At 38.5% G+C, this 23,865-nt stretch overlaps 1 protein-coding gene across 2 annotated transcripts in view; it reads left to right on the top strand.

Annotated features, from left to right (window-relative positions):
• The window catches only part of FAAH2 (fatty acid amide hydrolase 2), a 64,574-nt gene extending 41,058 nt beyond the window's left edge, over positions 1–23,516 (top strand). Inside the window, exons 7-11 of one of the 2 annotated variants that reach the window (XM_024564365.3) lie at positions 1,554–1,671; positions 12,251–12,370; positions 14,435–14,546; positions 17,559–17,753; positions 23,105–23,516. In XM_024564365.3, coding sequence (XP_024420133.1) covers positions 1,554–1,671; positions 12,251–12,370; positions 14,435–14,546; positions 17,559–17,753; positions 23,105–23,280 — 721 coding nt within the window. In that variant the 3' untranslated portion in view covers positions 23,281–23,516. The remainder of the gene's footprint in view (positions 1–1,553; positions 1,672–12,250; positions 12,371–14,434; positions 14,547–17,558; positions 17,754–23,104) is intronic. The other variant, XM_053917667.1, reaches the window with a different exon arrangement.
• Positions 23,517–23,865: the final 349 nt, after the last annotated feature.

Raw genomic sequence — 23,865 nt, 5'->3', positions numbered from 1 at the left:
CATCTGGGTGATTTGATGTTTCACCAAAAATCTCTGCACAAGATGTGATGCATGAGAGGGTGCATTGTTCTGATGATGGGCCAATCACTAGTTGCCCATAGCTGTGGCTTTCTGAATCATCCAAATAGCTTCCACGGAGGAATGTTCAAGTTTAGTGCAAAATTTGATGCGGATTTGTTGCTCCACTTCAGGGGTGTCAAACTCATTTTTACCAGGGGCCACATCAGCCAGCGGTTGCCTTCAAAGGGCCAACTGTAATATTAGAACTGTATAAATGTAACTACTGCTTAACTAGGGGCAAGGAGCTCCACACTGCCGCTGGGTGGAAAGAAGGTGCCGGGCTGGATAAAATAAGCTGGAGGGCAGGATTCAGCCCGCGGGCCTTGTGTTTCCCATCTGTGCTCTACTCACTCAGTCATTTTGGATGTGATGGCCACACAGTACACATGCTTACTCAAAAACATCTATTGCCCCCACTGACTAGTACAGTGAAGTCATTATTGTTCACGCATGTGCATTCCAGTCCATTCTCCTTCGCTGCCAGGTTACATCGATGTCACGCAAACCATTCTCATTATACTAACAATGGCTGGACTTTTTCCAGATAGACTATATATATATATCTTATTTGTTATCATTAAACATGCCTAAAGTACATACTGATTTACACCTTTCCACAACTAAAAATTTTTTGTCAAGTTCTCTAATCTTGGAACCGATGGCCATATTGACCCTTCCTTCCTTCTTGAAAGAATCTCTACCTTTGGATTTTGTGATTCATACTCTTCTGATGTAGCTCCTATATCTATGTATCTATGCCTTTCCATTTTTATCTGCCTTGGTGGTTCATCCTTAAATATTAGTACTCTAGAGGGCCTTGGCTCACTTCATTCTTCTCTCTTTCCCCAACCTCCCAGGATGACTCCATTTACACCTGCTACTTCAGTTACCTCCCATATATAAAAGATTCACAAATCTGCATCTCCAGTTTCTTCTTTTCATCCTAGCTACAAGAGTGTGTATTAACTGGCATACTGAGCATCCTAAGGTCCTGAAGATGAATATGTCTAAAATTGATTTCATTCTTTTTTTAAGCCCCAAAACACTGATTTGCTATTTCTATTCTCTCCCAGTTCCAGTGAGTATACAATGATCAACCCAGTAACTAAAGCTTGATTCCCCATCTCTATCACTGCTTATGTCTAAGCAATCTCCAGTGAAGATTACCTCATAATTATTTCCTACATCATTACATTTCTATCACAGTGGTTACAACTCTGGTGTAGGCTACAATAATTTCTCACCTGGATTACGACCAGAGCCTTCTGACTTCTCATTCCATCTTCAGTCTTGACCATGTCAAACTGTTCTTTCTCTTGTAGGCAGAGCAGTGTTCTTAAATGAAAATCTGAATTCTAAAGGCTTATCACTATTTCTGGCATGAAATTATGAAATAAAATTTCATCTAAAGCAGAAAGTCAATTGTTAGGATTGAACTAGTGAGTGTATATAAGTAGTTTTTTTCATACCAGTCTTTTTTTATTCCTCCACAGATTAAAGCTAGATGAAAAGGTACATTTGAAGGACTTGAAATTTTACTGGATGGAACATGATGGTGGTTCATTTTTAATGTCCAAAGTAGACCAAGATCTCATTCTGGCTCAGAAGAAGGTAATTATAAATAGAATCACTTTAATGGAATTCATATTTAGGCCAATAGATGCCATTCTCACCCTTTTCCTTTACTGTCTGCCAGATATTTCTGTGTCAACATACAGAATTAAAGTGATCACAATAGTTGTACTAAGTAATTTTTGTTGCAACTTTTATAGTTATTTTTGACATTTTATTTGTCTTTTTATAAGAAAAAGGAAGGTTTTAAAAATGAAATGTAACAAAGCACATAAAGAAATTGCTCAGAGGTAACTGCTATTATTTTGTCATTTCTGTCCAGTTATTCTTCTATGCCTATGTGTAGATGTAAATTTTATATAATTGAGATCACATTACATATGTAACTATTCTAATCTGCTCCTTATTTTTAATATTTCTATCATAAAATGAAATAATAAAACAAATTTGTCTTTTTAAAAGCAAGAGCTCATTTGAAGAAGAAAAGTGATAAGACGAAGAGCCCTGTCAAATTTTTAAAATACTTCCTTAAAAACTACAGTAAATCTGCATGTGACACCATTAAAAATAATACAGATCGTTATTTGGAAAACAAGTAATTGTACAGGGTCCAGTAGAAATAATGCTTGCTTGAATGTGGTTGGTAGGGTAATAATATTAGTGTAATAATTTATACTTTTAATTTGAGCATTTCGTCTAAAATGTTACATGGTGTGCTTAAGTGTGATATGTTACAGAATTACATGCTTATGATTTTGTAATAAAAAAGAGGGGCCCTGGCTGGTGTTGCTCAGTGGATTAAGCACTGGCCTGCAAGCCAAAGGGTTGCCGATTCCCGGTCAGAGCATGTGCCTGGGTTGTAGGCCAGGTCCTGGGTGGGGGCGTGAAAGAGGCAACCACACATTGATGTTTCTCTCCCTCTCTTTCTCCCTCCCTTCTCCTCTCTAAAAATAAATAAATAAAATCTTTTAAAAAAAAAAACCCAGCGTTATTTGTGCTGGACCCTGTATATCTGTAACATCAAGAAAATTCATGTAAAAACTCTCACAGTAAGGTTAACAAGTATCTTAATTAAAGTCACATCATCCCTATATCAGAATCACCCCCATATACTAGAAACAACTAACAGAAAATGACTTTATAATACCTATGAGTTAGTTTAAACATATGTGTGAAACCTAAATGAAGGCAATCATAAACTTGAGTGCCATAAAAGATCACTTCAATATGTAAAGACAGACATGGCAACCCATTCTTTTCTGGCCTGAAAAGTTTCTGGTGAGAAATCCTGCACTTACCTTATGAGAATTCCTTTTATCTAACTTCTCTGTTTGTTTTTGCTGATCTTAAAATTCTTTCTTTCTCTTTGATTTTTGACAATTTAATTATAATGCTTCTTGGTGTAGCCTTATTTGTGGTATTTTGGGCTTCATGACTATGGATGTTCATTTCTTCCCCCAGGTTCAGGAATTTTTCTGCAATTATTGTTTTAAATATACTTTCTGTCCCCTTATGATTCTTCTTTCCTTCTAGAAATTCTATAATGTGAAACTTGTTTATTTTCATTGTGTCCCATAATTCTCATAGGCTTTTTTCATTCCTTTTTTAATGCCCCTCTGACTGGGTAATTTCTAATGTTCAGGTCACTTATTCTGCATGGTCAAGTCTACTTTTGAAACTCTATTGAATTTTTCAGTTTGATTTTGTATTTTTCTTTATTAGGATTTTTAGGGGGTTTTGATGGTAGTTTTTTCTTTGTTGTACTACTTGTTTTGTTCATGTTTATTGTTCTCCTAATTTTGTTTACTTCTCTGTGTTTCCTTGTAGTTCACAAAACTTTCTTAAGAGGATTATCCTGAATTCTTTGTCTGACAGTTTATTGATCTCTATTTCTTTAGGACAGTTATTAGAGCTTTATTTGTTTCCATTGGTGGTATCATATTTACCTGATTTTTTGTGATCCTTGCTTTCTTACATTGGTATCTGTGCATTTCAGTAATTAGACATAGACAAATCTTTCCCAGCCACCTCAGTTTTGCATTCTGTGTATATACTTCAGCAGGTGTGGCTGCTATTATGGTCTGTTTTTTAGGTGAGGATACTGTTCAGGCTCTGAGGATAGGCACAGGGGTTCTGCCTCTGGTTGAGAACAGTTGGATGGTCTGCTGACTTGTTTTCCCATAAAAGAAAGGATATAGGATTGCTCTGGGGTTGCCTGGATTCTCTGGTTAGTCTTAGTACATGTCAGGACTGGGTACTATATCAGTTGTAGATGGGGCTCTGAATTAGCTTCTCTGCCCTGACAGGGCAGCAGGACAGAACTCAGGACCTGTACAGCTCATTGTTTGGGTAACTGAATCAGGCCAGAGTGTACACCAAATTCCCTGGTCAAGTGAGGCTTTGGTTTTCAGATGGGGGAAGCCACAGGCTGTATTGTCTCTTCAAGTGACATTGTACATATGACTGTTGAATGGGCTACACAGCTTCCTGTGTGCTATGGTTAGGTTCATTGGTTGGACAGGCTGACGTCTCTATTCAGCAGTGTGTGGGGCTACACATAAGATTCCCTGTCTGGTACAGTGGGAGAAGTATCTATAAAGCTGGTACAGTTCTTTATAGTCTTAATAAAGCCAAACTGCATCACAACTTCCATGGCCAAATAGGGCCACTGGATTTGGTTTACAAAGGATTGGCTCTGCTTACCTCCTCTTGGCTCCAGCACCAGCATGCTGCATAACTTCCAGAAATTGTCAACAGCCCTTTTAGTCAGATGAGGCCAGAAGACTCTTCCAACTATAGGGGGTACTAAGTCTTAGTTCCTTGCATAGGTAGGAGGGTGAGGGGCCACTCCAGGTGACTCTCAATTTTCCAAACAGGCTCTCTGATTGGGAGGGGCCAGAAGTTACCATCAGCCTTGCCTATCATTTAATATCCCTGCCTATGCATAGTAAGGGAGCCTGGTACTAGTTTTCCTCCAGAGATGGTCAGTTCTGCCTTCTTGACTCTGGGCTGGAGTGCTGCACTCTGTGTGGAATACCCCACACCACACAGCTTCTAGGAGTTGTCCCTAGCACTCTGGTTCAATGGGGCCTTAAGTTACTCTCCAGAGGGGGTGGGGCTATGAATCTACTCTTTGTCTGGGCATTAGCAAAGTGAGCTCTAAGGCTAGCAAAATTCCTCATTTGAGGACTGAAATCAGGCGTACCAGCACACTGTTGGTTCCCTGGTCAGAATATGCCTATAACTTTGTTCTCCAGAGGAGTGAAGCTATCGGTTGTCATAACTACTTGGCACTGAAGGTATGATCTTGCTCTGCCAAGATCCATGTGCTGTTGGTTCAAGCCCCTCCCCTTTCTCCATCACATATTTGAAGTGATTGAGCTTCCCAGATTTCCTTGCAATACCCATGGGTTAAGTAAAATCAGAATTATGGCTTGACAAAGTGAATTCAGTACTGAGAGGGTGCTGATTGTCTCCACTGGGTTCTCTTTTTCAACAGGAGGAGCTTGAGGCTCAGGAGTGGCCTTGGTATATGGCACTGCTAAGGTCTGGGGAAGGAACAATACAGTCAACGTGTGGCCCCTTCTCTTACCTTTTTTAAGTAGTCTGTCTCACTTCTGTGGTACAGAGAGTTGCTTCAGCCTCACCTACATGTTTTAGGGTTCTCTCAGTGGTGTCTTGTCATTGAATATTTGTTAGTTTTTCTTGCGAGGGAGAGTGAAGTCAGGAATGTCCTATTTTGCCATCTTGGTGACATTACATCTGAGCTAATCCAGTCTGCCTTCTATACATCATTTCTGAAACAATTTTTATCACAGATAAATGTTTTGTCAAATGCTTTTTCTGCATCATTCAAGGTAACATGATTATTTCTTTCATTTTATTAATGAAACCTATCACATTGATTGATTTGTGTATGTTGGACCATCCTTGCATCCAGGTATAAATCCCAATAAATTATGGCGAATGATCTTTTTTAATGTGCTGTTGAATTGTTTTCTATTATTTTCTGAAGGGTATTTGCACCTAGGTTTATTAGGGATATTGGCATGTAGTTTTCTTTTCTGGTAGGATCTTTTCCTACCTTTGGTATCAGGGTAATTTTGGCCTACTAAAATGAGTTCAGGAGTGTTCCCTTTTTGTTGATTATTTTGGGGGAGACTATAAGAAAGATAGCATTAATTCTTTAACTGTTTGGTAAAACTCACATGTGAAGTCATCCAGTCCAAGGATTTTCTTCACTGTAGATTTTTTTATTGAGGTTATTGGGGTGACACTAGATGACAAAGCCATACAGGTTTCACATGTACAACTCAACAAAACATCCTCTATATACTGCATCATGTACCCATCACCCAAAGAAAAGTGTTTTCCATCCCCATTTGTCCCCACTTTGTGCTGTTCCACCTCCTCCCAACCGCCTTTCCCTCTGCCTGTCACCATACTGTTGTCTGCGCCTATGTATTACTTATGTATTTTTTTTGCTTAATCCCTTCACCTTTTATTCACCCAGTCCCCCAACCTCCTTTCTATGACAGCTGTCAGTCTGTTCTATGTATCTATGCTTCTGTTTTTATTTTTGTTAAATTATTTTATTTATTGGATATAACTGAGTATATGGTATTTATCTTTCTCTGACTGGCTTATTTCACTAAGCATAATAATCCCCGGGTCCTGTTGCAGAAGGTAAGGTTTCCTTCTTTTTTACAGCCAAGTAGTATTCTGTTGTATGAATGTACCACAGCTCTTCTTTATCCACCCACCTACTGTCGGGCACTTGGGTTGTTTCTAGCACTTGGGTATTGTAAATAGCAATGCTATGAACATAAAGGGGCATATATTATTTGGAACTAGTGTTTTGGGTTTCTTTGGATAAATTCCCAGAATTGGAATTACTGAGTCAAAAGGTAGTTCCATTTTTAATTTTTGAGGTGACTCCATACTATTTTCCACAGTGGCTGTACCAGTCTGTTTTCCCACCAACAGTGCACTAGGGTTCCCTTTTCTCCACAACCTCACCAGCACTTGTTGCTTTTTGATTTATTGATGATAGACATTCTCACAGGCATGAGGAGATATCTACTTGTGGGATTTTCCCCTTTTTAAAAGTTTAATCTTTACTGTATTTTTTCCATTACCATTTAGTCCCCTTATACTGTGCCCCCTGGCAATAGCCACACTGTAGTCCAGATCCATGAGTCCTTTTTCCTTTTTGCTCAATCCCTCTACCCCCTAACCTTGCTCCCCACTAGCTGTCATCTGCTCTCCATCTATGAGTCTGTCTCTGTTTTGCTTGTTACTTCATTTTGTTCATTAGATTCCACAGATGAGTGAAATCATAGGTATTTGTCTTTCTCTGACTGGCTTATTTCACTTAGCATAATGTTCTCCAGGTACATCCATTCTGTTGCAAAGGGTACATTTTTTCTTTTTTTGGCCAAGTTGTATTCCATTGTGTACATGTCCCATAGTTTTTTATCCACTCATCTACTGATGGACACTTGGGCTGTTTCCATATCTTGGTGACTGTAAATAATGCTGCAATGAACATAGGGGTGCTTATGTTCTTTCAAATTGGTGTTTTGGGTTCCTTCAGATATATTCCCAGAAAAATACAATAAAGATTAGATTTAAAAAGAAAGAAAAAAACACAATGAGATATCTCCTCATGCCTCTGAGAATGGTTATCATTAATGATCATTAGAGACATCGAGCATCTTCTCGTAAGTCTATTGGACATCTATATGTCTCTTTGGAGAAATGTCTATTCCAGTCCTTTGCCCATTTTTTAATTGGATTGTTTGTTTTCTTGGTGTTGAGTTCTATTAAGTTCTGTATATATTTTGGATATTAACCCTTTATCAAATGTGTCATTAGTGAACGTGTTCTCCCATTCAGGGGGTTGCCTTTTTATTTTGCTGATTGTTTCTTTTGCTGTGCAAAAGCTTTTTAGTTTCCTGTAGACCCATTTGTTTAGTTTTTCCTTTGTTTTCCTTGTTTTAGGTAATATAGCAGCAAAAATATTGCTAAGAGTAATGTCTGAGATCTTACTGCCTATGTTTTCTTCTATGATTTGTATGGTTTCATAACTTATATTTTTAAAAATATTTATTTATTTATTCATTTTTAGAGAGATGGGAAGGGAGGGAGAAAGAGGAGAGAAACATCTTGCACATTGATCAGTTGCCTCTTGCGCGCCCTCAGTGGGGAACCTGGCCCACCACCCAGGCATGTGCCCTGACTGGGAATTGAACCAGTGACCTTTTAGTTCACAGGCTGGCGCTCAATCCACTGAGCCACACTAGCCAGGGCTCGTGGCTTATATTTTTAAGTCTTTGATCAATTTTGAGTTTATGCTTGTGTATGGTGTAAGCTGGTGGTCTAGTTTCTTTTTTTTTTTTTTTACTTGCATGTATCTGTCCAATTTTCCCAACACCATTTTTTGAAGAGACTGTCTTCACCGTCTTGTATGTTCTTGTCTCCTTTGTCAAGTATTAATTGAATACAAAAGCATGGGTCTATTTGCAGCTCTCTATTCTGTTCTTTTGATCTGTGTGCAGGTTCTTATGTTAGCACGATTGTGTTTTGATTACTCTAGACTTGTTGTACAGTTTGATATCAGGTATGGTGACGCCCCCAACTTTGTTCTTCTTTTGCAAGATTGCTCCAGCTATTGGGGGTCTTTTGTGGTTTCATATAAATTGTTGGAATGTTTTTTTCTAGAACTGTGAGATATGCCATTTATATTTTAATAGGAATTGTGTTGAAGCTATAGGTTGCTTTGGGTAGTATATATGTTTTAATGATGTTAATTCTTGGTATTTATGAACATGGTATTATGCTTCCACTTATTTGTATCTTCTTCAGTTTCTTTCTTGTGTACCCTATAATTTTCTGAGTATAGGTCTTTTACCTCCTTGATTAAATTTATTCCTAGATATCTTATTTTTTGTTGCAATAATAAATGGGATCATTTTCTTACTTTCTTTTTCTGACAGTTCATTATTGGTGTATAAAAATACCACCAATTTCTGAATATTTATTTTGTATCCTGCTACATTACTGAATTTATTTATCAGCTGTAGTAGTTTTGGGGGGTTTTATATAGACAGTATCATGTCATCTGCAAACAGTAACAGTTTTATTCCTCCTTTCCAATTTGGATGCTTTATATTCTTTTTGTCTGATCACTGTGGCTAAAACTTCCAAGACTATGTTGAATAAGAGTGGTAAATGTGGGCATCTCTGTCCTGTTCTTGGTCTCAACGGGAACGCTTTCAGTTTTTGCCCATTGAGTATGATACTGGCTGTGGATTTGTCACATATGGCCTTTATTATGTTGAGGTACAATCCCCCTATTCCTACTTTGTTTAAAGTTTTTTTTATCATAAATGCTATTTTCATCAAATGCTTTTTCTGCATCTATTGACATGATCATGTGATATTTCCCTTCATTTAATTCATGTGATATACCATGCTTACTGATTTGCACGTATTGTACCAACCCTGCATCGCCAGAAGAAATCCCACTTGATCATGGTGTAGGATCTTTTTAATGTATCGCTGGATCTGTTTTGCTGATATTTTGTTTAGATTTTTAACATCTATGTTCATCAAGGATATTGACCAATAATTTTCTCTTTACAGTGTCTTTACTTGGTTTTGGAAATAGAATAATGCTGGCTTCATAAAAATAGCTTGGAAGTATTCCATTCTCTTGAATTTTTTGGAATAGTTTGCAAAGAATATGCGTTAGTTCTACTTTGAATGTCTGGTAAAATATACCTGTGAAGCATTCCAGGACTTTTATTTTCTGGGAGTTTTTTGATTATTGCTTTGATTTCATGTAATTGGTATTTTCACAGTTTATTTTACCCGATTCTGTTTTGGAAGATTCTATGTTTCTAAAAAAGTACCCATTTTGCCCAGGTTGTCCAACTTGTTGGTATACATTTGCTTGTTATATTTGTTTACAATCCTTTGTATTTCTTGCTGTCTCAGGGAGATTTTTCACTACCAGTTAAATCTTGTTAGTAGCTTTCATCTGTTCATATTTTCTTTTTTCCGGATTTGGTCTTGGTAAATTGAATATTTCTAATCTTTATTTCTTTTTATCTGTCTCTCAGGTCAGTTTGTTTTCTTTTTCTGGTTATTTTAGGGTTATAATCCGGTTGTTTATTTTAGATCTTTTTTATTTATTAATGAATGTTTTAATTGCTCTGAAGTTATCTTTTAGAACTCTTTTGCTGCTTCCCATTACTTGGTATAATATGTTTCCATTTTGTTTATCACATGATTTTTCATTTGCTTTTTAAATTTTTCTTTATTCTATTGGTTGTTAATTTCCATGTATTTGTAAGTATTTTAGTTTTTCTTCTGTTGTTTATTTCTAGTTTTATAGCATTGTGGTCAGAGAAGATATTTGGCATGCTTTTAACCCTATTGGATTTTTCAAGTCTTGTTCTGTGGTCTAACAAATAGTCTGTACTAGAAAATGTTCCATGTGCACTGAGAAGAAGGGGTATAATGCTGTTAGAGTGTTCTGAATTTAGCTCGGGTATTTGTGGTCTATAATGTTGTTTAAGTAAGCTTTAGCAGCATCCCATGGAATTTTATATGTTATGGGGTTTTTTTTTTGGATTGAGACAATTTTTATTTTCCTTTTAATTTCTTTTTGATACATTTGTTCTTTACACGTGTGTTGTTTATACATATTTGTAAATTTTCCCAGCTTTCTTGTTTTCTAGCTTCATACCATTGTGGTCAGAAAAGATAGTAAACATTCCAGTCTTCTAAACTTTGCTCAGACTTGTTTTGTATCTTATCATATGATCTCTGCCAGAGAATGCTCCATATGCACTTGAGAAGCATGTGTACTCTGCTGCTGGTGGATGGAATGTTCTATGTGTGTCTGTTAAATGCATTTGATAAAGGCTATGGCTCAATCCCAACATACCAGGGAGGTTGCTCTTGCTGCTGTCAAAAGCCTCAGCATTTGCAGTGTCCCCCCAGGGAGCAGGATTGCCTGGGCAAATTCCTCCCTCTCCTCTGCTTTCAAACTTGTCTCTCTCCAGTGTCATGCTTGAATCTCCCTTCAGGCAGGCTGGTCTTACACAAATAATGTCACTCACATATATCTATCCAGTTTTGTACTGTCCGGGTCTCTTCCCAATATCTGAGATTGGGGTTGTGGCAACTGGGTGGGCTCCTTTGGATCTGAAGGCCCATCTAGGTTCCATTTGTTGGTTTTGAATGCACGGGCATGTTGCAAACTCTTGGGTCCCTTGGCAAAATGTGAAGAGCCATTATTTCTTCAAATAACATCTATGTCTACTTTTTTCTCTCTTTTCCTGGGACTCTCATAATTTATGTATTATTACGCTTGATGGCATCCTATGAATACCTTGCTCTCTTTACACATGTTTTCATTATTTCTTTTTGCCCCCGACCCCCCACTATTTTCCAATGATCTGTCTTCAACTTTGTTTTCTTGATTTATTATTCTGCATGTCTTAGCCTTCTGTGGAACCCTTTCAGTGAATATTTCAGTTCACCTATTATATTTTCTGGTTCCAGAATTTTCTGGTTGTTTCTTTATTACAATTTATATCTGTGTATTTATATTGTATTTTTTCTTGTCATTTTCCTGATTTATGTTTTTCCATGATATCTTTTAACCCACTAACATTTTTAAGACAGTCTTTTTGAAAGCTTTGTAAAGTAAGCCAAGGGGATTGGTATGTAGAGATTTGTTTTGTTTGAATGACTGTGTTTCCCTGTTTCTTTGCATGCCTGGTTGTCTTTTTAAAAATTAGATATTTAAAATAATATCAACCTCTCCTCATCTTTGTGGACTGTCTTTGTGCAGAGGAAGTCCTTTACTAGTTAACCTGGCCTAAGACTTAGTGTTCTGTCAAAACCTTTGGAGATGGGTCTTTTTTGAGCCTGCACATTTTAAAATTCCATTTCCTCTATACATATAACTACTTTCCAATGTCTTCATTTCCCTAAGTGTCTTGTCCTTATTTCTTCTCAAGCCCTTTTTTGTTTTATACTGTGTCTCTGTCTGTAATATCTTATACGCAGACACCTGCAGGTCTGCAGTAACCATGCAACTCTCTCAGGCCACAGCTCCAACCAGTGCTGCTGACGGCTTCCAACCTGACAGACACACTATGCTTCTACTCTGCCCATCAGTGTTCCCTGACAAGCAAGAGATAACCAGTGCTCCAGGCTGCCCCTATATTAGCCAGAACTCTGCAAGCAAATTCTACTCTTTTCTTTCCATCCTAAGGTAGAAGTTAGTAGTAAGGTCGGTGACTTCCTCCCAATCTTTCTGCACTGTGCCAGGAAGGGGATAGAAGAAGAATGAGCAAAGGTCACATGAGATTTCTTAGCATGTGAGGGCAGCTTTTCATTTTTGGTCATTTGTTTTATTGCTGCAGCTTCTCAACTAGTTTTCAGAGGTCTCACCAAGCTACTTTGGTCTGTATGTTGGTGTTTCCATGAAGAAATGAGGGCCTGGAGCTTCCTTGTAAGCCACCTTGCTGACAGCACTCTCCAATGACATCTCTTTTTCCTACACATGTGTATCTGTTGTTCTATCTCATTATCTAAGGTGGTGGCTCACCTGGAAAATATGCTAGGAGCCTCCGTTCAACACGTTAAACTGAAGCAAATGAAGTATTCTTTTCAGTTATGGGTGACAATGATGTCAACAAAAGCACATGATGGAAAGGTATGTTCACTACTTTTCTTCCTTTCGCAAATATTTATTGGCCCTGTATCATGGGCCGTGTGTTCTAGATATGTAGGAATGAAGTTCATAAGCAAATAGGTGACATAGTTAAATACATAGGGATTACACAGTTTAGTGAGTGCTATACTGGTGTGTGATCACAGAGGGAGGGCCCATCTCTAGGTGGAGTCAGGACAAGCTTCCTGGTGTAAGATTGCTATTTCCTCATACTTGCATAGTTTGGAGGCCTTCACTAGGTGAAGAAGTTATAAAAGGTGTTGCAAGCAGAGGTGACACTATGAACACGGGTACAATGGCATGAGGTTGATCCCGGTGTAGCGTGTGCTGGGTATCAGAGCACTCAGGCTTCAGTAAAGCATGAAGCGGTCAGCTAAGTCCAACTGGCAACATCACAGTTCGCCTCCCCCATCAGAGGTTTTTACAGACATGCACACAATTATCTGCTTTTCCGCAATGTATTTCACCCTCGTGTTATTGGCTAACTTTGGAAGCGATGTGGGTACTTGTGAAAGATGCTTTAGTTATGATTTCTTCAGGCTCATTGAAAATTTTAAATATAGATTCTTTAAGAACAATAAGTTAAATTTGATATTATGAAGAAATAGAAAACTTATTTTCAAGTCTCTTAACTCTTGTACATATGGTGGCCATTAAGAATGCGTATGTTGGAGTATGACAGACCCATATTCAAATTGCAAGCCACTTTTTAGCTCTGTTTTCTTTTTGGTGAGAGAGTTCTTGTTTATTCGTTACTCTACTCATCTGGAAAATGAAGCTATTGAAAGCTGTGTTACAAGATTATTTTCTGGATTAAGAATATATCTAGTAAAGTGTCTGACATTTATAGCCCTTCAATAAAGGAACACTTTCACAATCCCTTCCTACCTCCAGGAAAATAAATTATCAGTCACTATACTCATGTTTAAGAAACACATACATTTTTTTCTCTTATCTACGCACCTTGGAAATATCTCAGAACAGGAAGTCCATGTAAATCCACAAACTTAAATGTTTGACTCCGAGATGTAGGTTCATAATCAGAGTGTGAGAACAAAGCTAAATCAAAGATCAGTACCAAAAATTTTATTCCGAGCACTTGCAGGAGGTACTCTCTTGTATTGAGTAAATTGGAGAAACTCCTAACATAGGTGCTGAATGTTAAAATTGGTCCTAAAATTCAAAACCTGCAAGAAGACAAGAGGGTGAAAAACCTGGTGTCTTCTCACCTTGAATTGTGAAGCCCGACTCAGGTCCAGTATTCATAGGCTCTACCTTGTTGCTCAGTAACGGTTCATCCCTTAGGCACAAGTACATTATATGGTTGGTACTTGAAGCTTTTACTGTGGGAAAAGGATTTGGCCATTTTCTCAGCCATACTTGTTTATGATGATTTTGTTGCTTTATTCTAAGAGATTTGTTGAATTACAATTTGTACATCATGCAAATCACCCATCTAAACATACAATTAAATGATTTCTAAAACACAGAGTTGTGCCACCGTCACGACAATCAATTTTAGAATATTTTCCTGAGATCACCACAAAAAGAGACCCATACTCATTATCGGTCACATTGAATATCCTCACTGCCCCGATCCACAGCCTTAGCAAAAGCTGATCTGCTTTCGGTACCTATTGATTTGCTGATTCTGGACGTTTCAAATAAGGGGGATTGTACATTGTGTGGTGTTTTGTTACGGTCTTCTTTCACTTAGCTTAATATTTCTTGCATGTCATCCATGTTGTACCTTGTATCAGTACCTTATTTCTTTTTATGGCTGAATAATATTCTGTTGAATTGATACAATGTGTTTATCTATTCATCAGCTGGTTGTCATGGGGCTATTATTTACTGTGCTGCTGTGAACATTCCTATTCATATTTTTGTCTTAAACATACCTTTGAGAGAATACTTGTATTTCTTGTTTTAGCAGTTTGATATGTTTATTTTCACATTTACATTTAATCTCTTCCTTTCCCAGTTCTTTTCTAAAATCAGGTTTATTGGTGTGACATTGGGTAATAAAATTTTCTTTCCTCTCAGGAACCTCTGAAATTCGTGGATCTGCTTAGTGACCGTGGGAAGCCTATCAACGCCCTGTGGGAGCTGGTCAAATGGTGCCTGGGCCTATCGGTGCACACCATCCCTGCCATTGGTATATAAATCATCTTTTCTCTGTTTCGATGTCTTTAGGGGAGAGAAGAACATCTTACCGAAAATATAAGGAGCACTTGCAACACTTTGAGAGTGCTGAAATATTAATAATGAATTAGGTTCATCATTCGCTGACATGTCCCTGTGTGCCAAGCCCTGTCCTGTGAATTTTATCCCATTGATTTGCAATGTATCTGTCACGATGCCCATTTTGTAGGTTTAGAAACCTCAATTCATAAAGGTTAGATGGGTGCCGAGTTAAGGGTGCTCTTCAAATGTTTATCTTACAAACTCAAATACCTAGGATGCTTTCTCGCGTCATGTATTGTATTTAAATATCTCAATGGAATATTTAGACAAAATATTTGACTTTAAGGATAGGCCCATACAGGAATAGTTGGGGGAATTAACCTGTTAAAATGTTAATTATTGGTTGTGTAGAGTAAGTGTAGTCGAAGCACCTCTCCAAAGAACTTAGTGCAGCTATGCACCTTTGTTGCAGAGTTGGACATGGTCGTTACTATAAACAAATGCTCATTGAGTGCCTGTGTGCCAGACATTAGGTTTTTGGTACTTTTGCACGTGTTATCCCGTTAAACATTTAAGACAGTCTGATAGTATATATAAGTACTGTTACCTCTTTATAGGGAGAAACTGAGGCAAATAGAGATTGGTTAATTTATTTCAAACTGGAGTCCAATCTTAACTTTTCTAGATACTACTTGCTTAACCTTCATTCAGTTGTTTATGCTGTCAGTGACTCATTTTTCTCATCCAGAAAAGGGAATTAATGAAAGCATGTATTGACGATGTGATTGAGTGGATTATGTGTTGCCTTGCATTGTTTGGCTAGTTAAATGAATCAGGCGTCTAAAGCACATGAGATACAACCTAACCATGCACATACTGGGAACTCCGAGTTTACAGAGATAAAACCACAAATTGTGGAACATCATAAAGAGTCAACAAGCAGAAGCTATTTTTATCATTGTCATTATTATTGCATAGCTCTACTAACGAGGACTCTGTCATCGGAAATTGCTCTATTGTTGCAAAAAGACACTGTGCTTTCACTGGCTATAATATTCTCAGGTCATCAGGAAGATCATTTTAAGGAAAGTGATCACTCGAAGCTCTGAGTTGCCAAATTTTTGTCAGAGTTACTTTTCTTTAAAAGAATCTTCACAGAATTCTGGCCACTGATGTGCTCTTTCTTGTACATGGCCGTGAAAATTCAAGGACAGAGGCATACTGATATCAAGGCCTTAAGGAACTCTTGGGTTGTCTTATGGCAGCTCAATTCATGCAAAATAAATCAGACTTTATCATCCTAGGTAATGTCAGGGGCTTAGATGAGCTGTCATGTGTTGAGATAGCCAATTAAAGCAACACATGAAAATAAAAGTAACAGTAAAGCCTTTAGTCACAGCCATAGCGTAAGCAGGAGGCTAAAAGTGGAGAAAACAACAACTCCTTCCCTTTCCATTCCCCTGTGAAAAGTTACACCAGTCAAATGGGTCAGCACGAGTGTGGAGACCTTCTCACTGTTGGAGGAGACCTGAACAAAAGGCTCCAGCCGTTTTGCAGACCCCGAGGTCAGGAGTAAGATGAGGGAGAGAGCTAGGAGTGGAAAAGTTCTGAGTAGTGAGGCAGAGTGGGGAAAAGTGTCTTCAAGGTTTCCTCGACCTCTCCCATAAAGAAGCCTGAGCAGAGACACCTGAGGAAGACCTCTGCCAAAGTGCTCAGATAAAGACATTCAGGTGCCTTGGCTAAGAATGCAAATATGTACAAGGACATCACAGGCTAGAGGGGCCTGAGCCCTTGACTGCAACACCCCATGGAAGTTTCAGGACACTACCTATGCACCTTGTGTGGTTTGGGGAGGGCAGCTTGCCCCCTTGCGTCCTGCCAGATAAATCTTTTGTAATTGCTGATGGTCACACCTGAAAAATCACAGAAGGATTTTGGCCAGAAGCTAGACACTTCAGATAAAAATATATCAAACCATAGTAAAAAAGTTTATAGAGATGTACATTGCAGCATGTTTTACAAAAACTTATCAGCATCCTAAATGTTTAACAACAGAGGAATAGGTAGTGAATTATCCTTCATGTACAGGAGAAATAATTTGTAAATAATTTGTATGCCGGCACTCAGGGCCAAGGTCACGAAGATGTATTTATAACGTGTATCAATGTATGTTAAAACGGTGAGTGGAAAATGTGGAAAATTTAACATACAGGGTGAGCAAAGACATAATATTTGCATAGAAAAGTACACAAACTAAGTGTACTAACACATTTACAGCTATTGCCCCCAGGCATTGTATTTTGGGTGAGTTGTTTATTCCACTGTAATCTTTTGAATTTTTAAATTTTCTATTACACTTATGTGTTCCTTTCATAATAGGAACAATGAACTTATTTTTAAATAAATCAGTAATCTCTATTAAAATATTCATATTAAATACTAAATATGACTTATTAAGCACGTATGATGCATATGTAACTAATGTGCAAAATATGTATACATATGCATGTATTAATGATCTTTTCGTAAAACAGTTTAAAACTTGAAGATACATTGGATAGAATCCTCTCAATTATAACTCTATTGTAAAGTTTTTCTAAGAATTACATGGATGAGGGTGCTTATTATAACATTTACATTTTGGAAAAGTTCATATACCCGCCAATCATGGGCTAGTTAAAGACAAAACTATGATACATTTCACAGTCATAAAACCCTTACGATGTAACAGTCTGTGGGGAAGCTGGGAACCCCATGTGCAGCGTTACCGAAAAAGACTACGACTTAGCATTGCGTGGTCAACAATATTCACGTATGGGTGGCAAGGTGATAAGGTTTCTTCTCCATCACTTTCTTATTTCCTTGATGTTCTAGAGTAAGAAAAGATAAACTAAAGAACATTAGAATTTATTTATTTTTTTGGAACACTAGAATTGAAAATGAAATTTCATACCTTAACTTGTTTCATGTTATCATCCTGTAGGACTGGCCTTGTTGGAAGAAAAGCTCAAATACAGCAGTGAGAAATACAAGAAGTTTATGGCGGTGAAGGAAAGCCTGCAGAAAGAATTGGTGGAGATGCTAGGGGATGATGGTGTCTTCTTATACCCCTCCCATCCCACAGTGGCTCCCAAGCATCATGTTCCTCTGAGCAGGCCTTTCAACTTTGCTTACACAGGTAACTAATTGTACTTCTTTTAGTCTTTAATCTTAAAGAGATGGAGGTATTTTCCAAGAAAAGTGTGATTTCCTTTTGCCGTTGGACAAGTTTGATACATGCCTGTCCAAAAAGGATGTGTAATTTAAAAAAAATTCCAGAAAGCAGTTGCTATTGTCACACGTGGGTGATAATTTGCTAGTATCTGCACCCTGCCCTAGAGCCCTGCAGGGGGTATGAGTGTCACAGTTTAGAGCACTGAGCTTCAGGGAGGTTCAGGGAGGTTCAGCGAAGTCTTCAGTAACACAGTGTGAACTGACCCAATCCAAAGGCCGCCTTGGCTATTGTGATGCACGCTAAAGCCAAGTCAGCTTTTTTTTCCAGGATGTGTGGCTTCCCCAGAAATGCGACTACAAAATATAATTCTCCAGGATAGCCATTTCTTTGCCTTAGCTATCATCTTTTCTGAGTTTGAGTCAGTCTAGTATTCACCCAATTAATTTGTTTCAGGTTCAGCTGCTTTGGGAGCTGTGTCTGGACCATGGTCATGTGAGCTCAAAGGCCCCTGGAAATGTACTAATACTAAGTCAGTTTCTATAGTTTCTCCAGGGCCTGTCCCAGGGACCCGCACTATACACTTGCCTATTCTATAATCCTGTGGTCCACTTTCACTTAGAATTTGGAGCTTGGTTTATTTGAGTTCACGTACTTGGCTCTATTACTTTCTACCTGTGTTTCCTGGAGCAAGGTATTGACTGTTTCTCAATCTTGTTCCTCCTGTAGGAATAAAGGGTGATCTGTACCTTGCTCTGTTGCTGTCAAAAGGCATGTTTAGCCCTGGCTGGTGTGGCTCAGTGCATTGAGTGCCGGCCTGTGAACCAAAGGTTTGATTCCCAGTCAGGGCACATGCCTGGGTTGTGGGCCAGGTCCATGGATGGGGGATCATGGGAGGCACGTGGCAGGAAACCACACATTGATGTTTCTCTCCCTCTCTTTCTTCCTCCTTTCCCCTCTCTCTAAAACTAAATAAATAAATCTTTTAAAAGTTTTTTTAAAGAAAGTCATGTTCACAACACAGCTATTTGTTAAATCTGGTTACTGCCTGAGAATAGGATTGGGAGGGAGGGTAAGGGATTTTGGTTTTTACTTCCTATAATTTGGTATTTTTTTTCAAAGTATTGGGAGCATATATTACCTTTGAATGTTTTCAACCAAGAAATAAAATAATTGTTTTTAGCAGTCAAGAAAAAGGTAAAGTAAATAATGCAATTAAAGTACTTGGCGTGAGGGTTGTGGAGGATGAGGGGGAGAGGGTATCCAATACTAGTTTTCACCCAGCATTTTCTCACCTTTACTCTAATTCTTGGCTTTGGTCAGTTACTTCCAATTCCTTGAATCTTTGAAACATGTTTCTGCCTAAGTTTCTCTCACCTAGCTACTCCAGTTGTGCAGACAGGAAGCATCATTGTCTGCAGGGAAGAACCTAAAGAGAAAGTTACCAGTTACAGCTTTTTGATTTTGTTTTGTTCTGCTTTTGTTTTTACTTTTATGTCATATATCTTTATAAACGTTTATATGTCATTTATCAGCTTGCTCACCAATTGTTAACTAACAGCGGAGATTAGTCTAGTCCGCTGTTCCCTGAGATTACCAAGGGCAACTCAGCCTGAATTTTAGACCGAGACCAGCTCACGTTTGGAAACCCAGTTCACATCTCAACTCTGACCACTGCCATATGCAGCCCACAGAGAAAGATCCATCTTTTGAGATTCTCTATCACTCTTTATCTAAATCACTATTTTGCTGGTTCTGGAGAATATTTCTTCTTGTTTTATTAGCAATCTTTTCATGTTTGTGTCTTAACTCTCTGTGTAGACTGCATCCCATGAGGAAAGAGGTTATTTTGCCAGGCTGTTTTATCTCTTTTTATTTATTTTTTAATTTGAGGTCTCTCTGTGATATCTATATGGAGATGTCAAATAGGAATTTGGTTGCATAGGTCTGAAGCGTGGCTCAGGGAATATAGATGGGAAGGTCCTCTGCTCCTAGGCGATGGCTGAAATCATGGCAATGGCAGGGGTTCCTGGGTAGGTGTCTAATAGCATAAGAACAGAAAAGGACAGACCGTGGGCTCCCACGTGTCCCTCGCTCTGATGTTTGCCCCTCCCGACAGCCTCCATAGGCAGGAGTCCCAGAAACCTCCCACTCTTCACAGTGCAAATGCTCTTGCCCATTTAATGCCATTGGCCTCCCTATCAACAAAGACAGCTCAGGAGACGTGGCACTGCATAGTTCATTTATCCCAGTCTGTTAGACCCACGTTTGTTGGATGTTACAGATGAAGGAGAACCAATACATCCTGCAGGGCCTTACAGAAGTAGAAAACGAACCCCACTTGCTCTCTACTTGCTAACACGAACACTTGCTCCCAGCCCTTCTGGCAAAATTCCCAGGAAGAAAATAAGGGGATGTGGGAGGAGTGTGTTTTCTTGGTGAGGCATGGCAACTGGCAGCCTCCTATCTAATAATAATTATTTGTATTCATCCAGAAATCTGTTCAACTAAGGAATTCAAGCTCAGAAGGAACTCGTCCTTGATAATACACATCACAGCTCCACAAAGTGTTTCTGTAATTTACTGTATCTGTTTGAAGCACAACGTGTAACCCAAGGCTTCCAAGAATAAATAAGAAAAGTTGACTCCTGTTCTATAGTTAAGGACACTGTAAGGTCAATTCTCACACCAAAAGTCACAGCCCTCCTTCCCAATTTTTATTCCAGAACTCTTCCTGTGTCCTAACAATAGTTACCTAAAAAAACTTACCCTACCTTCTAACGGTTTTGTCAGTCTCAGCTCATGGACCAACTAATATTGGACCATTCAGGCGTTATTCAGTAAGCCGAAACCAAGTAAAGGATGATTTTGTACAAAATTGGCCTCAAACTATTCTGTCTAAAAATTTCTCTGCATTTTTATATCCTGTCCATTGTATACTGAATGCCAAGGTTATACATTAGAAATCATCTATGCATATGTTGTTTAAATTCCTTTCTCTAATTTGCTTATGGAGTGTTCATTCATTTCTGCTTGGATACCCCAAGAATGTGCAACAAACTATGGCCTAGGCCACTGCATGTAATTTTTATGTAGAACAACAAACTTACAGCTTTTTGGAGGGATTTTCCTCAGATTGAAGTCATCCACAACTGGGAACTTTTTCCTCTATTTAAGTCTTGTGAGCCAGGTACTATGGATACAAGATGCATGATAGATAAGAGCAGTGTTGATTAAGTATCTGCTATGTGCCAGGTACTAGGAGCTAGCAATGCTCTACATTTTCTCATCTAAGGCTCCCAGAAGCCCTCCACAGCAGGCACAGGCATGCCTGTGAAAGAGCTGAAGAAACAGGGACTTAAGGGGCAGAGTCAGGACTGGAATCCAGCTCTGAATTGTCTGACTTCAAAGCCAGTGTGATTTCCACTCTATGCAGGGGTCGATGATACTTAGTATTGGTTTGCTTTTCTCTCCACCACTGAAGCTGAAAACCTACCAGTCTGGGAGGCCTTCTGTCAATGACATACAATTGTGGGGTGCCAAATAGCTTGAGTGTTTAGCTGTGTTTTTATTTTTCCTATGAGGCAATACTCTTGTTAGTTTCTACTCAAGGGAGTATAAGATTTTTATACTTGCCTGATACTTACAAGATGGGTAAATGCAGTCAGATATTTAATTTCTCCACCGTGATTTTTTTATGGTGATGATGAAGATGCCTCATGTATTTTGCAGCACCGTTGGAAGAATGATTACATGTGAGAATGTGTATAAACTGCCTTACAAGTTTTAATAATAATGGTGATATTACAATGTATTGAACACATGCATATGTATATGTTGACTTTAGGCAATATTAATATCTGTTTTACTTCATACATTTTCTATATATTCCCCTTGATTTATCTGTTCCATGCATTGTTCTAATAGCTTTATCGACCTCGTCTAATATCATACTCACAGCAGTTCTGAAAGCAAGAAACTATCATTACCCTCATTTCACAGATGAAAGAACTTCAAACACACTTCCACAGGCACATAGCTGAGGTGGTATTGGAAGTGGAAATTGAACCCAGGCCCCCCCATCTCAGAGTTTGTACGTTAGTTCACTACACAGAGGAGGAAGAAGAGGCTTGCCAGGGCTCCTCAGCTCTGCAGTAAAGGCGGTTATGGTTCAAACACAGGTCTGCTTGGCTGCAGCTGCCCTCCTTCCCTGTTCTCCTGCCCGACTCAGTGTTCAGGAAGTGGTAGCGCCTTTTACTACTACATTTCATTGACACTCTAGAATAACCATATCTTTATTAAACGTGTACCGAGAGCACACTGTGTGCACCGGGGTTAGAGAGATGATTCCGACACATTCTCTTAGTAGGAGACACAAATATGACCAGAGGGTTTCAAAAGAAGGCACCAAATACAATGGCAGAGGAAGAATTAGTATTCCAAAATCTTAAGAAATGTTCAAAAACCTGAAACTAGTAAACGATTCAACAAGGTCAGAGAGTACAAAGCCTTTTTGAAAGAAGAAAAAAGTTGGAGTACATACACTTCTCAATTAGCAAAGTTCAGTAAACAATAAATTGTGATACTGGGATAAGGATATACAAATATGAATATATATGTCAGTGGAATAGAATTCAGAGTACAAATATAAGTCCCTATATTTATATTTATGTTCAACTGACTTGTTACAAAGCTTCGAAGACAATTCGATGGAGAAATAAAGGGCTCTTGAATAGATGGGGCTGTGATAACTGGATGTCTGCATGGAAAAGAATTAAATCATAGTCCTCTCACACATTAACTATAAACATACTCTATGAATGACGCAAAGAATCAAACTTTTCAAATCTAGACTACCACAAAGGTATATTACAAATAGCGCATAAGTAAAAAGAAAATTCGTAATGCAAGAAGATATTGCCCCCAGTTAGCATTTACTCTATTTTTTTTTTTTCTGAAAGAATTACACAGGGCAAATTAGGAGTAGCGTATCAGAAAACAGTGCTAGCTCTCATTCACATTTTCTGCATTCACATCCTAATTTAAACTTTACTCGCACAGTAACTGTAGATATGTTATCTAACTTCTCTGTTCTTCAGTTGCTTTACCTGCACCATAGGAATAATTAGTAGTTTCTGTCTCATGGGTTTTGTTGTGACAATTCAAATGGTTCATACACATCGGGTCTCTAGAGGAGTCTTTAGCATATTGGAAACTCTATAGGTGTTTAAGTGTGATCATCACCATTGTACAATTGAGGGGAGGAATAAGTTTTTAAGAACCTGTCTTCTCACATTATTCTCGTTTGTTTCATTCAGGTGTCTTCAATGCCCTGGGTTTGCCTGTGACCCAGTGCCCACTGGGTCTGAATGCCAAAGGACTTCCTCTAGGTATCCAGGTCGTGGCTGGACCCTTTAATGATCACCTGACCCTGGCTGTGGCCCAGTACTTGGAGAAAAGTTTTGGGGGCTGGGTCTGTCCTGGAAAGTTGTAGTATGGCCTTCTCACAGTTTGTGAGTGTGTGTGTGTATTTCTATAAGCTGGGTGAGATCAAGCACCAGCCAGCAAGTAAACACAATTGTAACATTATCACCTATTTAGGTATTCTTTCCACTCTTCTTTCCTTCAGTAACTGTTGGCTTTCATGTGGTCATACTTCATTCCTGCCCTCAGTTTACTGGAGGAGATAGGCATGTAAATGAATGTGTGCAATAAAGTTTTCAATATGCTGTGATGGTGTCTTTTTTAGGTACAATAAGGAGATCACATAAGGAAATACTCAATTTGAATTGGAGAATCACAACCAACTTCATAGAGTAGATGATGCTGAAACTGAGATCTGTTTGTTGTGTTTTGTTTTTTTAATTGTTATTTGTTTTATTTTTATTCAGTTACAATTGTCTGCATTTTCTTCCATCCCTACACCCCACCCCAGGCAGTCCCACCTCCCTCCCCCACCTCTACCCTCCCCCTTGATTTTGTTCTTGTGTCCTTTATAGTAGCTCCTGTAGACCCCTCTCTCCACAATCCTCTCCCCACTCCCCTCTGGCTACTGTTACATTTTTCTTAATTTCAATGT

This window comes from Desmodus rotundus, chromosome X (genome assembly GCF_022682495.2).
Source record: "Desmodus rotundus isolate HL8 chromosome X, HLdesRot8A.1, whole genome shotgun sequence".
Taxonomy (NCBI): domain Eukaryota; kingdom Metazoa; phylum Chordata; class Mammalia; order Chiroptera; family Phyllostomidae; genus Desmodus; species Desmodus rotundus.
Note: the sequence above shows the minus strand (reverse complement) of the source record. Positions and strands in the feature narration are given on the sequence as shown.